The sequence below is a fragment of the Ambystoma mexicanum genome, chromosome 8 (assembly GCF_040938575.1).
Source record: "Ambystoma mexicanum isolate Mex_15411 chromosome 8, UKY_AmexF1_1, whole genome shotgun sequence".
Taxonomy (NCBI): Eukaryota; Metazoa; Chordata; class Amphibia; order Caudata; family Ambystomatidae; genus Ambystoma; species Ambystoma mexicanum.
Genome location: NC_090929.1, coordinates 411,297,087 through 411,312,507, shown reverse-complemented (window position 1 = coordinate 411,312,507; position 15,421 = coordinate 411,297,087). Strand labels below are relative to the sequence as shown.

Sequence of the window (15,421 nt, the reverse complement as noted above, 5' to 3'; positions counted from 1 at the left end):
ATGTCCCAATACAGTGGTCGTGCAAGGTCAGGCAATTACTGATCATTACACACACCTGACTTCCATCACACTTCCCCACATGGATAAAAGGTAGAATACGAAAGCACACTATGAGCGAGGCAACACACATGAGGAAACAGCAGTTCTAAGATGGCAGTTTAATATGAGGAGAAAGACGGCGAGACCAGAGAGGGTTGCAAGGAGGGAAGTGCACTTGACCTTTAAAGACCGTTACTTTCGTGAACCTTGGAAAGTAAGAAAGCTAAGACCAGGAACTAAAGCTGATCAAACCTGCACGGTGTGTCGGAGGTACCCGGGGCTTTCCTGCACAAGGCGCGGAGGAGCGATTGCCACGTGGTACTGTCCTTGGCTCCTACAACAAAGCAGCATCAGTAAAGACAGCAAAGCCAGTGAGTCGGAAAGACTGATGGCAAACCAGCCTGTGTTTTGAACCAAGGTTGCAAGCAGCAACATTGTATGAAAAAATTCTAAAGAGAACAATGTGTGAGACGATCTGACAAGCGACGCAAATATAATTGGAAACCAAAGGAGTGACAACTTTGGGAGGCCAAGAAAAGATACCATACACCGAGTGGTCCGGTGCCACGTGGGAGCGCTTTCGAAAGTCTCTGTTAGGTATCCAACTGATGCTAAATGTGAGAAAAGGGAATCTTGAGATCGAAGTGGTCTTGCAACGGGTCAAGCTAAACCCAGTGCACATTCGAAAGTGTTTGATGGTTTAATGTACACTTCAATTGGTCCGAGCCCAGCTGAGGGAGACTAATTGGGTAAAAGAAAGGGATCTGAGCCCGGCTGAAGGGGATCCAGGGTTAACACCCAAATTGAATACTTGTAAAAATGAAAATTACTTTTGCATCTTCTTTTTGTACATTAGGCCCTTTGAATCAAGAGACTTTTAAGAAGTAAAGAGACTTGGACACAGAAGGTCCTGATGCTGGTAATGGAACTGTATCGTCGTGCTGCAGAAGCCAGAGTGTGTGCTTTGCTCGAGTTAACTGCCTTTCCCCGTGCTGAAAACGTGGGCAGGGGAGGCTAGCGGCCCGAACATCCTGACATATCATTTTGTGAACACTTCTTTTTCATGAACACTACTCCACACTATTTGTAAATTAACGGTAAGGATTGGCAATAGGTTTTTTTAGTATAGGCCCTTTTATTTTGACAAGACTCCACTAGTACTGCATTATTATTATTTGATGGTCATAGCTTGCTACCATCTGTAGATTTAGGCTTAGATAGGCATTTATCACACCCTTGTGTTAGTTCAGTAAACACCCTTGAACTGGGGTCACTTGTGTATGTCCTACTGTTCATACCATGCCTCCCTTACAGAAGGTGCATGCCTTCTCTTCAGGGAGTGTGCTTCCACTTGTCCATTTTCAATATCTATTGCACTTTCTGCTAGATCACGTGTCCATAGTCGTCCTGCATTGTCCCACTTCAGAGCCAGCCTAGAGGTACTATTTAATCCCGCGTCTCTCCTGCTTATTAACGCCAGTGTCTGTTCTACAACGCTTACTGATGCTAAGGCTCAACTAGTACTGCTTACTGATGCGAGGGCCCAGCTCTCGAAGTAAGCACCCACTTCGTAGTGCCTGCAGCCATGGCAGCTGTGGGCCCCATGGTAACATTGCATACTGTTTTCTATTTCAACTGCTCATGCTTGAATGAATGAAAAGGAATTAGTTCTTGTCTCCACAAGGGGAATGCTGTCCTCTGAGTGCCGAGAATGGGTTTTGTTGACATTGTAGCCCAGGTCAAGGGAATGGCAATCCTCTTTCTTACCCTGTCCCTTCAAATGGTAAGTGGCTTTTAAATCCATGCAACATAAACCACCCTATTCCCCTCCACACATGTTTAAAATGAAATCTAGTTTTGCTTTCACATTTTGCTAGTGCTTTGACCGATTTATCTTTTTCTTCTTTCACAGAAAGCCAGGAAGTACGAAGCTGTAAAGTGGTTAATGGTTTTTGCCATTGGAGTGTGCACAGGACTGGTGAGGAACTGGCATGTGGGGTGGCTTTTCTATGAGGAATGTGTTCGGTCTACTTGCCCAAAATTGGAAGATATTGATTGTTGCTTTGTCAGAAACATCTAATTTCTGAAGCTGCAATGCCCCATCTGTTCCCTTTATGACCGTTTCTGTACTGTTGCTTTTTGTTATAGTTTTCTTTTTTACTTGGCTACAAGATGTTATAGATTGAATGCAAATCTAGCTTTTTTGCTTTTGCTCTTTTGCAGGTTGGACTGTTTGTCGATTTCTTTGTGCGGCTCTTTTCAGGGTTAAAGTTTAGGCTGGTGCAGAGCTGTATCCTTTTCATTCTTTCATTGAATTCCCTTCTCAAAATATATCCAGCAATCTGCGTGTGTTTGTGTGTGGGGGGGAGAGGGGATGGTGAGGGCAAGGGGGCGGGTGGCGGCTCAGACTGGAGTGGGATTGTTGATTGGCCAAAGAGAAAGAAGTGTTCCAGGACAGATGCATTATTTCATGGTGATAAAGTGATTGTGATACAGAAACAAGGGGTGGGAGATTTCAGGGTGATAATGGTTCCTTGGCAGACACATTTGGTGGTTTGACAATACTGATTAATCATGAATTTTATAGTGCACATCCTCCTCCTTGTAAATGTCGAGCTCGTCTTCCTTGACTGTTCTGCAGCGGTGGAGGAGTGCAGTGAGAAGGGATGCCTGGCTCTTTCTCTTCTGGAGCTGCTTGGATTCAACCTTACCTTTGTCTTCTTTGCCAGCCTCCTTGTCCTGATTCAGGTGAGCCTGGTTAGCAGATTGCATGGCATAAAAAGGGCCGATATCGCAGATTTTCCTATAATACATTTCTCACTGATAATTAAAGTTTCATATTTCAGTACACATGTCACAGTTTGTAGATGGTTTGAATGTAATCCTTATTTTGTGCAATTGTTATGTTTACCACAGTCAACCAGCATTAGCTCAATTCATTCTGACTTCTTTCTTGAATTGTTTTCATTTGTGGGAAAAGAAGATTCATTTTATATGAGACGTGCTGTTAAATGTCTTATTTAAAATGTCTACCTTCAGCCAGTGGCAGCCGGTTCAGGAATCCCAGAGATAAAATGCTACCTGAATGGTGTGAAGGTGCCAGGAGTTGTTCGTCTGCGGACACTGGTGTGCAAAGCCTTGGGGGTCCTCTTCAGTGTAGCAGGAGGTGAGTAAAACGCTGAGTGTGTCCTGATGTTTGTGAGTTTGATGCTGATATAGAGGAGGTTGAACAAAATCCTTTGCGGGGTAAATCCCAAGGATTAAGGTGGTGCATGTTTTGTAAAGTGCTTGCCGTCCTTTGTACAGGACAAGATGTAAGGATAATTGAGGTTTAATCCTTTCAATGCCAGGCCTTCAATGATTTCCTTTGGGCATGAGGATGCACATACATCCTAACGTTTTTAAGAGTTAAATAATCGGGATAATGTATGTGTATTTATGTGTTTTGATTTTTTTGCTGAGTTGTTGTAGTTGGTCTATTATGCAAAACTGAAATGCTTTTAAAGCGACTGTTTTATGGTCCAGACTTTGAACTACATTGAGTGACCTCTTTATGGCAGAGGACGATGACCATCTCAAAGAGTATTTCCTATGCCCCTTTCATGTTTGTCCGATTTCTGTAACATGTGTTGGGTACATGTCACTTTATGGCCTCCCCCACTCTCTGCCGTCCCCCACTGGTATCCATTCTCCCACCCTGTTTTTCATAAGGTCACATCACCTGAAAATCTCTGCTGGTGTTCCTGTCACTGAACTTTTGAACTTTCTCTGTGTCAAAGAGGTATTAATAAAACAGTCATGGAGACAAAGTAACGTTTCATTGTTGTCCATTTTAAAATCCTGTTTCCCACATATCATTTATTTTCTCTTGACTGTCAGGATTATTTTGTATCAGGTGAGTCTGATTTTTCACCGCCTTTAGTCCTTTCTACTTATTGACAGTCTCTATTAGATTCCCTGTGTCTTTCGCAATTCTCAGACCTTCTAAGGTTCACGTATTTTCAGGTTTCTCAGCACATCTCAAGTTCTAGGCTCTATTTAAACTTCTCAGTGCTGCTCTCAGGGTCTAGGCGCTTCCTAAAACCTCTAGACAATGCTCAAGTTGGAGCTATTTTTTACGGTTATCAACATCTCTTAGGCACTTCAAGTGGCTCAGGGGGTCCTTCAATCATCGACCCCTCTGTGTGACACAGATATTGGGGGTTGGATGCTGTCTTCATCAGTTCAGGTCACTATCTCGTCGGAGCGGGGTTGGTCTTGAAGTCTGGTTTGAGTCAGGCTGTTTGGCGGTCCTGGTCTCTGATTCCTGGATCCTTGTATGTACCATTGGGCGTGACCTCAGAATTCCAATGAAGGAGGACCATGGCAGTGGATCTATGTGATCACTGTGCTGCCGAAAATGCAGATAACAATGTATAATACAAAAACTGCGAGGCACAGTGATCACATAGATCACTTTTGCCCACATCCCCATGCCCTCTTCCCCTTCCTATTACCTTTCGGCAGCACACTTCTGTGTGTGCCGCCAACTCCCCTCTATCCCTGCAGCATCAGTTTCCTTTCACTAACGTGAGCCAGAACTAGAGCTGCAGGGTCCTTTTCGGCTTGGTTTCTTTCTTGTGTGTTATCCATAAATAGCTTTTCTTTCTTCCTTAAGGTATATTCAGAAAAGCAAAACACATTATGAAACCATAACAAAATTGATCTTTGATGTCCTGGGTGTTAGTCTTAGCAGTGCACAGTGGTGGCGCGAGTTATGGTTGCTAAGCTTACCATAATTTACGAATTTCAGGGGTTTTTCGGTTTTACTTGGAACCATAACGTCCGTTTAACAAAGTTCTTTTACTGAATTTCATAGGCCTTTAGTAGCACAACTTAACCATAATATCCCTGACTTTATATACATGTAACATAGAACATATTGAATCCCCAGCTAGTGTTTTTGATGTCGGCGGACTGTGCGTATGTCCGCGGACGGACGCGGACAACAGCAACACTACCCAAAAACTCAGGGGGTATCTTAAATTGTTATATTGTGCCATATGAACGGTACACAAGTTCAAAAACCAGCACACAAACACATTATATGTAGTAATAAATAAGAAATAGACCCTATATATCTAACACATCAACCATCCATTTAAATACCATATGTACTAAATGGAATATACCAAAATAAAAAAAAGATAGCCTTCAACATAATTACCTCACAGAAACTGCACATCTAGGAGCAACAGCAGATCTACAGACCAGTAAGAACACAACTTACCAGAAGCTAGTAAGTGTACTTCATTTTTCTTATATATTTCTAAAATTTCTGTATTACATACAGTTAAAGTAAGATTTTTTTTTTCACAGAAATGCCAGTACTTTGGAGTGGCTTGAAGAGAATTTCCCACGTGAGGAAATGTCTGAAGATAGTGATACTAATAGTAGACACTTCTCTATATAACCAAATTAATAAGCATTACTTTATGTACACTTAACATATATATATATTTCTTTTTTTTAACAGACCATACAAACATTGAAAATAGTACACAAAAAGATACATTGGATAAGACTCTCCAGCGCATGGAAGAAAAAATGGACATGCTCATGGCAAATTTCAACCATTTGAAGAACTTTGTGGGGGACCACATAAATTAAATACCATTGTCCCACATGTACCTGCCCCCCTCTCCATATCCCAGTCAATTATCCCTAAACCCTCTCCACGAAGAAAAACATTTTGATGAGACTTCCATCCCTTCATCTCCTCCTATCCATCCTCTTGAAACCCCCAATTACACTTTGTATCAGTTTCTGCGTCCCCTTCTCTTTCATAAATTGTACATCTATATATAATAAAACAAAAATACTATGTGTCTTCATTTTTCATTCCGTGGACAGTGCTGGTGTCCGGATTGTCTGCAATTAACCAAAATGGGGGTGTCCTAAGGACACTATACCTGTCCGTTCTGTTCGCAGGCAAGTTGAAACTGTTCTAAGAACACACTTGGTGTCCGGGATGTCCGTAAAACCCAAAATGGAGGTGTCCTGAGGACACTATACCTGTCCGTAGTGTTCGCAAGTAAAATAGAACCGTTCTTAGAACACAATCGGTGTCCGGGATGTCCGCAATTAACCAAAATGGAGGTGCCCTAAGGTCACTGTACCTGTCCGTATTGTTCGTAGGCAAATGGGAACTGTTCTAAGAACACAATCGGTGTCCGGGCTGTCCTCATATATGTAAAATGTGGGTGTTCTAAGGACACTATACCTGTCCGTACTGCCTGAAGAACATCTACGCACATGCGCACCACACCCGTAACTTTTCCGAACATCGCGCCTGTCCGTCACTGTTCGCGTCACTTGTGTCGCACTTTTAATTAATTTCAGGATCCGAACACTGTCGTAGAACACCTGCGCACTTGCGCACAACCGTTCCCATGCATTTGATGTCCTGCGGACACCAATTCCCTTCATGGACATGTTTGCGACGCCATCATGTGACCGCACCCACGCTGAGCGTGTGTTCTGAATTGCGGACACTGTCCGGGTCCCCGAACATTTTAAAAGTACATTTTCAGGCTATCCACAGTATTTTATAGTAAACATTCACCATAGCACATGTCCCAGATAATCACCCTGACTCTCTACATACTTTTTGGAACTTTTTGAGCCTTTTTGGGATGTTCGATCTGTCCGCGGACAGGGCGGGTGTCCGCGAACCGCGCATCCGCACCTCTATAAAAGGCCACACCTCAGAGCTCATCCTCATTGTGTTTCTGGCTATCTTACAGAACACAGTGTACTTTGGCTGCCAATCTTCCAGATTTTTCTGAAACCTGATGGCATCCATGGCTACTCTACTGTCACCTGGTGCTACATCTGCTACAGCACCACCCCCACCCCCTCCACCACCACTTCCCCAAGGGCCTGAAGAGGGGAACAGACATGAGGATGCAGAGGAGGATGAAGAGGATGAGTTAGTGGAAGTCCCTACTACCAGCACTCGCCGTGAGTCTTGGGTGTGGCGGTTATTTATCATTCATGGTAACGTACCCAAGGCGCATGCTAACAGTCACCTGCAACCAGTGCAAAATGATGCTGAGTCGCGGGAGGCTTGGTTCGTACAGCTTTGGTACGACTACTATGAAGCAACACCTAAGGTCGTTCCACGGTGGGGCCTTTCACAAGGTTGTACCTTGCGAGGAGTGTAGTAGGTTGAGTTCCTCTACTTCATCCTGCGTTTCCGCTCCTCTCACCACAAGAGACACTCCTGTGGGAGAGCGCATCCCTCCAGCTGCCTCACAGGCCATTCACAATGCTGATGACCCTTACCTTTCGAGGGTCACAGTTTTGTGTATGTACTGCGAGCCAGTACTCTGCAGGGGGGAGAGACTTCGAAGTGCTTTCGAGACTACGGTCATGGAGCACGAGAAAACCTGCCCACTACCTAAGTAAGGGCCACGCTACATCTTCCTCTCTCCACTCGCCCTTTCTTATCCCCGTGGTTGGTGTCCTCCCCCTTACCCTCTTTTCAGAGCAGCCCTTCATAGTCTAAAAATAAAAGTGACTAATAAATGGAGCAGCGCCCTGTGCAATTTCTTTTTTAGAAGTCTGCGGACAGTTCGCGAACATCAAAAATTTTGGGGTGCTGCCCTATCAAAATCATTGCACTTTTCTCTGGGAGGAAGTGGTGGCTCTGAAAAGAGCCTTTTGGTGGTGTTTTTTTGTATTTGCAAAACTTGAAATAGTCAACACCTACTGCAAAAAAGATGGTTGTAATTCCACAACAGGACGCAAAGCATTTTGTAAATTTCTCAGAAAAATCCGATTACCAGCATAAGTAAGATGGACCCCATCTCTACGAAAAATGTATGTGCTACGAAACATTTTTTCATTGTGAAGAGAGGACATGCCAACATCTCTTCGAAAGGCACAAACAGCCTTATTGATATTGCGCCTCGCTTTCTCCATTTGTGGACCAAATGAAGAAGAACGCAGCCACATTTGTCTCTGCGCAATACGAGAAAATATTACCTGGGAATTTGGAAACATGTCCATGACCTTCCCAAGTCCTTCTTTCATCGCAAATTGCAAAGAAATTCCTGACACATGTCCTAAACTGTTACCTCCACAATGAATTATAATTATGTCTGGATGAATCTCTGTCTCCAAACTAGCACAGAGAGGTAGCAAGTCTAGCCACTTAATTCCACGCACTTCCACAGGAGGGAATCCAAGATCTGCAGCTACTCCACAGTGTTGTGCATGCACCTCCAACCAATGTATCCATGAGTCTCCCAAAATCCACACAATCAGTTTTCTGAAACACACAGCCATAGCTAACTGTTCTTCTCTCAGGAAAAAGACTTTCTGACAAACTCTCTCCGTACACAACACACCCACTAAACTTTACTAACAATCAATTGCTCTGCTCACTCTCATTTACATGCCTCTCCACCCCAAAATCCCTGTATGTAATACGCGATGTCCGGGGACATATTGTAACTTGGACAGCCCTTCTACCATTTCCACTTCACTCTCTGTGCATTCCCTCATTGGATACAGCTAACCAGTCACACAACCATCCACCAATCACATCCACAACCTCTACATCTAACTCCATCATCAGAGTTCAGCACTTCAAATGTACTGTTGATCACTCTGAGTACAATTCTCATATCATTGGAAAGCACCTACTACAAAAACTGCTCTACAAGTCTCGAAGATTTCTAACTGCAGCTGCATGCATATCCACATGCATGAATACAAACTACAGGTATGCATATTTTCTGCACAGTACATGTACAACTCTTATAAATGCATACAAACAGAGTAACTGCCACTTAAACTGTATAACCTATAAAATGAACTTACTGTCATTTTTCCCATCTGATATAAATAAACTGTCACTTCCAAACCTGTCTGCTATCTAATTTATTTTTACACACACACCTATCTAAAAAATTATAATATTAGAAGATGGGAGAAATAACAAAATAATTGTGGAAAAACACTTAGTAGTGTATTATAAAATTATACACAGCCAGTAAAAGGTCATGCATCTTCATACACTCACACACATAGACAGTATAATTGAAAAGCTCCAAGCTGCAATAACACCAATACCTGTAAATCACATCCTTCTGCTTTATTACCCACACCTTCACAAATGCATACATTCCATGCTTTTCTATACAGTTTCTGCCATTTACCTTATAAAAATTGCAAAATATATCATTATTTCTTCTTTCTCCTAACATCATATAACACAGCTTTAAAAAACCAAGTGAGTTTCATACACTTAATATTCTACTCATTTGCAAAGCATGTTGAACTAACATATTGTAAATGAAATATAAAGGCTGCACATAGTCAAATGAAACTGCATGCATGCACTATGTTCAAATATTGAACAAGAATACTACTACAAAAACATAAAAATGAATCTCTCAATTAACATCACTGCTATAAATACACACAATTACTAACTTCTTTCTTTTACAATTGCAGTGAAGACCACTCTCCTGGAAAACAGCAACATCTGAAATACAAACACCATCTACAAAGAAACCTGCTCATTCTTTCTCCACAATCTTGCTCCCCCTTATCTCTCCTCTCTTTCAACACTCCCTCCCACTCCCTTCACTCTGCTGACCACTTTCTTCTCACTGTTCCTCCTTCCCCTTGTACCACACCCCATTTCCGCTCCTTTCATCTCCTAGCCCCCCTGCACTGGAACGCCTTACCTCTCTCATTCTACACTTTCCTCAAAACTCTCCTTCTCCATTCCCCAACATGAAACTCCTCCCCCCTTCTTGCCCCTTCCCCCCTTGCCTTATCTCCTTAATCATCTCCCTCCCCGTCCGTCTCCCCCATTCTCACCTTTAGCCCCATCAGTTTCCCTCCTCCTCCTCTTCCCCAACCTTCCCTCTCACTTCTACTACACTACTCACCTTCTCCCCTTCACTTTAATTGGTCTACTTACTGTTTTCTTGGTCTGATTCATAATTTGAAATTGTTTCCACTGTTACTGTTATAATTTTACTTGTTATATTTATCATCTTGTTATTAAATAATATTACTCAAACACACTGTGTGGGTGATTCATGTAATTTGTGCACCAAAAAAACGAAGATTTCTGTACCATTATACCCACAAATCACCATTTATGAAACAGGAATTAGCACGCAGAATGGCACACAAATCCCCTTTTTTCAGAGCACAAAAAACATAACTCGGCCCCTAGAATATTAGTATTACAAAACAAAGAATAGTTTTGATTTTATACCATTTGATTTACTATTAGTGCTTATCCCCCCCACTAGCTCACTTTTTACTGTCATCTGAACCGCAGTATAGTAACACACAAATGGAAGAGTAGCCTTCCCAATTAATTGTAGCTGCCCAATGCACAATCACACACCACCGGATACATCTTTGCAATCATACTCAAACACTCATGCATACAGCACACATACATTGCACAATAGCCCAACGCATGCCTTCTATTTGTTTGTTTCAACAGACCCCACAGAATGCCTACCAGAAAGCAAGTCCGTAGAAAGCAACGCAGAAATAGAGCAAATAAATGTCCAAAATAAGCATCCATCTCTAGCAGAGTTTGTACAAAAAGTTCAAACAAAACAGCTAATAGTCATTTAGCAAAACTAAACAATCTTCCAGTACAGAAACTTTGCCTCCTCTTTCAAAATGTAAAAGAAAACAGAAAATGATTAACAGAAATGCAGGTACCACTATTGCTAAATCTGCTCCTATAAATCTTGATATGGCAGGAAGTAACCATACCAAAAAAAGTATATTAACAAAAATGTTCCGTCACAGAGTCCTTCAGAATCTTATAAAATCAGGAGACAAATCATGCACAACCCTTAAAAACTACAGCAGAAAATTAATCTTAGAAGCTTTGATAGACAGTGCAATCCTTCTCAAAAGAAAGTTATTTAGTTTAGTGTCAAACAGAATGAAACCACTAACAGAACTAGGTACTAAATTACAAAAAAAGCTTCTCAATATAAACGGAATGTCAACAAACATAACTTCTTAAATATCTGTGGAGGTGAATGGAGTCACACCACAAGCACAGAACCATATTTCAATGAAGAAGCATACAAACAAAATCAAACAAACAGAATTGCCATCCATAGTAGTGGACGAGGTTATGAAAAACTTAATACCATAATGGAACAAGAAATACTGCTTACAAAAATATCCCCAAAGAACTCAGAATCAATTCTCCATTTGACTGAACCAGAACGTCCAGTATACAAATGGTCATGCACGTCAATGTGTAACATTGCCAAAAAATCTTTCAAATCTTTATGCCAGTTCCTCAATCAATATGTGAAAGGCAAAGACAAAATCAAAATAAAACTGCTGCAAAATATGTATACCTGTCCAGTGCGCAAATACACAGGACTTGCAAGGACATTCATTGGCCTGCATTTCAGGACCTATTTGCAAAAGCAGCTTCCATCATATCAAAATGATATCAACACATCATTCAACTATAAGAAATCTACTCTATAAACTGTACTATGCTAAAAGTCCTGCTTTAGCACGAGCCAATTTAAATGACAATCTTCTACATGCTACAGCCAAAGACCTACTCGAAGAAATCAACCATATCCAGAGTAAATATTTTGGAAGTGAAAACCACTTATAAAACGCAATAGCTTTACAACAGACTAGTAACAATTCTGCACATGGCAAACTTCTACTGAACACATACAAAAACGAAATACTAACATTCAAAAGTACATCCGCTGAAATGCCAAACCATGTGTGTGTGTGTTGCCGCAGAACCTTTTATAAAAGTAACACAAAAACTATAGACATAACATACAAAATAGAAGACAATGAAGATTCCAAATGGTTTGAATTAGCTCTCTACCTTATAGCAGAAAATAAATACAAAATAACTGACCCCTTAACAGTTTGCAGTTACTGCACTACAAAACTTGACAACAATCAAACTCCTTCACGTGCTATCACAAATAATTTGTAATTATTCCCTCTACCAAAACCCCTGCAACAACTCAATTTATATGAGAGCATCATAATTCAAACAGTACACCCATTCCAAGCAATAATACGCCTTCAACCAAAACCAGCAAAATTACCTCCCTCTGAATTGGTGAAAGGCATTTGCGGCAAAGTAGTATATTTATCATTAGATCTAAAAGAAAATGTGCACACTCTGGGAGTGCAACGTCCAATAGAACAATCTTTAATTGTCTTAGTAAATGGTGTACCTACAAAAGGCAAAAAAATTTGGCAACAACTGGTAGATTTACATAAAGTTAGAAAAGCCTAGCAATATCTAAAACACAATAATGAATACTACAAAGAAATAAATATTGAAGAAAACTTAAGAAAAACTGAAATATAACAAGAGTCACCAGAAACTGGTCAATTTGAACTTCTAGATCCTGCTACAATATCCAATATTTTAGACCATTATACAATTCATCCATTACACTCTTAAAGACACCATAGATGATGCATTAGAAACCTACCAAATGCGACAAACAAAAGGATCACCAATCAGCATATGGGAAAAAAGTATAGACGCACGTGCTTTTCCTTTACTCTTTCCTACTGGCAAAGGAGGAATGTACGGTGATAGACCCACTCAGATAACAGCATCAGAATACCGCTCATTAAGAATGTATTCTGAAAATCCCAGATTTAGACAAAAAGTGGAATACATATTCCACCTACTCTTTGAAAGTGAACTAGCAAATCTTTCGAGTTGCACACACATTAAAATCAGGAACCCACTTTCAAAATATGTCAGCTATGCAATTACTACAAAAAGTGCAAGAAAAAGATGAAGTTTTACAATCAAGCATTACAAATCTGTTAGCAAACATGCATGGTACGAAAGAGTACTGGTTCCGACGTCACGGAGATGTACGTTGCATGATAAGAAACCTTGGCCCACCCACTTGGTTTGTTACATTAAGTTGTGCAGAATATGCATGGGAAGATCTACATGATTTCCTATGCATATCAAACAAAAACAAACATAGATATACTAACACCTGAAGAACCTTGCTCTCTAGATCCTGTTAATGTTTCAAGATATTTCCATCACCGCTTCATTGCTATGCTACACTTTATTTGTAATAAAACTGTTCCTCCCCTTGGAGAAGTGCAACACTTCTTTTGGAGAAAAGAATACCAAGCCAGAGGAGGACCACATATCCACATGCTTTTATGGATTAAAGATGCTCCTAAATTTGGTCAAGACAGTGATGCCGCTGTTACAGTTTATCAAACAATATGTCACGTGTGAAATTCCATCAGAAGCAACAAATAGTGATCTTCATGCACAAATTGTACAATTTCAAAGACACAAATCGGGGCAAATATTGTCGTCGCAAATACAAAAACAAAGGGAAATACTACACCAAATGCCGTTTTGGTTTCCCTAGACCAGTTACAGAAACAGTTAGACATAGTGTTAAAGGTAAGTCACCTAAAAATACATATTACATAAAAAGAACAGAAGAAGCAAAATATATAAATGATTACAATGCAATCATTGCCCTATTGTGGAATGCAAACATAGATGTGCAGTACATTGCAGACAATTCCACTACAGTTGCATGATATGTTACAGCCTACTTAACAAAAGCAGAAAAAACAGAGCTTCAAGACCTCTGGAATGACCTGTCATCAGACAAAACACTGTCTCAGAAATTCTACAATTTGGGCATAAAAATGCTCTCCCATAGAGAATGTGGCTGCTATGAAGCTGCAGATGGTTTAACCGGTACTGCTTTGTATGGAAAATCTGAAAATATAGTATGGCTAAGTCTTGGTCCTGCTAAATCTAGAAAGAGTTCTCAAATCATACGACGACATAGAAACATAGCCAAAAATGATCCGAACAGCCAAGACATCTTGAAAAACAATTTAATAGACACATACTACACAAACAGAAGTACCACTTTGGAAACCATGTGTCTATACCACATAGCCCAAAACTTCACATACAAAAATATAAAACCTGATGGGAAAAAAAGGTAGAGTGACAAATTGTGAAGGCAGCTTAGTAAAACTTACCAAACCAAGTTTAATTAATCATATCAAATTGTCATTAAAAACTCCTCAACATAAAGAACTATATTACATGTCCCTGCTACAACTCTTTAAACCATGGAGAAAAGAAGAAGAAATACTAGATAACTATGACTCCTATGACGCTTTCATATCAAATGAAAGCACTATCACTGATGTAAACTTTACACAGTACAAAACAATGTTGCTGAATGAACAGCAACCCGAAGAAGAACTCCAGGCTCAACTAGATATGGACACTCCTGACAGTAGTCAACCTTCTGTAACAGGAAGCCCAGAACCACTGGGACAGCCACTGATAGCAAATGAGGCAGAATTAGCTATGACAGAAGTAGAAAACGCCATGTGTCAGTATGAAGATACAGAAGACTTAAGTACACTACAATCAAAACTAAACAATGAGCAGCGTAGCATTTTTCAAGAAGTAACAAAAGAAATTGCACATGGTGTACAACATGAAAATAAAGAATGTACCTGCCAAAATTACAAACCTATACTATTATACGTCAGTGTTGATGCTGGTTCAGGCAAAACGATGCTGGTTCAGGCAAAACATTCTTAATCAAAATCATCAGCAAGTTCCTTCAACAATTGACAAACAACAGTCAGCTGTTGCAACTGCCCCCACAGGTTTAGCTGCCTACAACATAGGAGGTATAACTTTACATCGATTACTACTCCTACCAGTAGAACACCAAAACAAATTAGAATATTACAAACTGTCTACAGAAGCTGCAATGGAACTACGCAGAGTGTTAAAACAAATGAAAATGCTACTAATAGATGAAGTGAGCATGGTCTCCAACCTAATGTTGGCTTTGATTCACCTCAGATTACAAGAAGTACTTAAAACAAACTATGAAGAGCTCTTTGGAGGAAAACACATTATTGTTTTCGGAGATCTTCTTCAATTGACACCAGTGAAACGTGAACCAATTTTTAAAACCTTAGGACACAAACTCTGCCGGAAAACTATTGGTAGCATAGGCAATGTCAACCTTTTGGCAACATTTCCAATACAGAGATTTAACAGAAAACATGCAACAGTCTACAGACCTCACCTACGCCAACATTTAAAAAAGTATTAGAGTTGGTGTACTATCTCAAGAAGCACAAGCAATATTAAAAACCTGGCACATCCATGCACTTTATGGGCATAGCTCATGTGCTACTGATGTTATGGAACAATTAGCACACAATAATATAAATAGTATGGCCTTAATGCCAACTCTTGCAAGCTGTTCCAAATTCAATGAAACAATGTTGAAAAAAGAAATGCAAC

General features: G+C 40.5%; 1 protein-coding gene across 1 annotated transcript in view; it reads left to right on the top strand.

Annotated features, from left to right (window-relative positions):
• CLCN6 (chloride voltage-gated channel 6) overlaps window positions 1–15,421 on the top strand; it is a 510,100-nt gene that overhangs the window by 88,484 nt on the left and 406,195 nt on the right. The window contains exons 4-7 of the mRNA XM_069609912.1: window positions 1,952–2,017; window positions 2,263–2,329; window positions 2,681–2,787; window positions 3,079–3,205. Coding sequence (XP_069466013.1) covers window positions 1,952–2,017; window positions 2,263–2,329; window positions 2,681–2,787; window positions 3,079–3,205 — 367 coding nt within the window. The remainder of the gene's footprint in view (window positions 1–1,951; window positions 2,018–2,262; window positions 2,330–2,680; window positions 2,788–3,078; window positions 3,206–15,421) is intronic.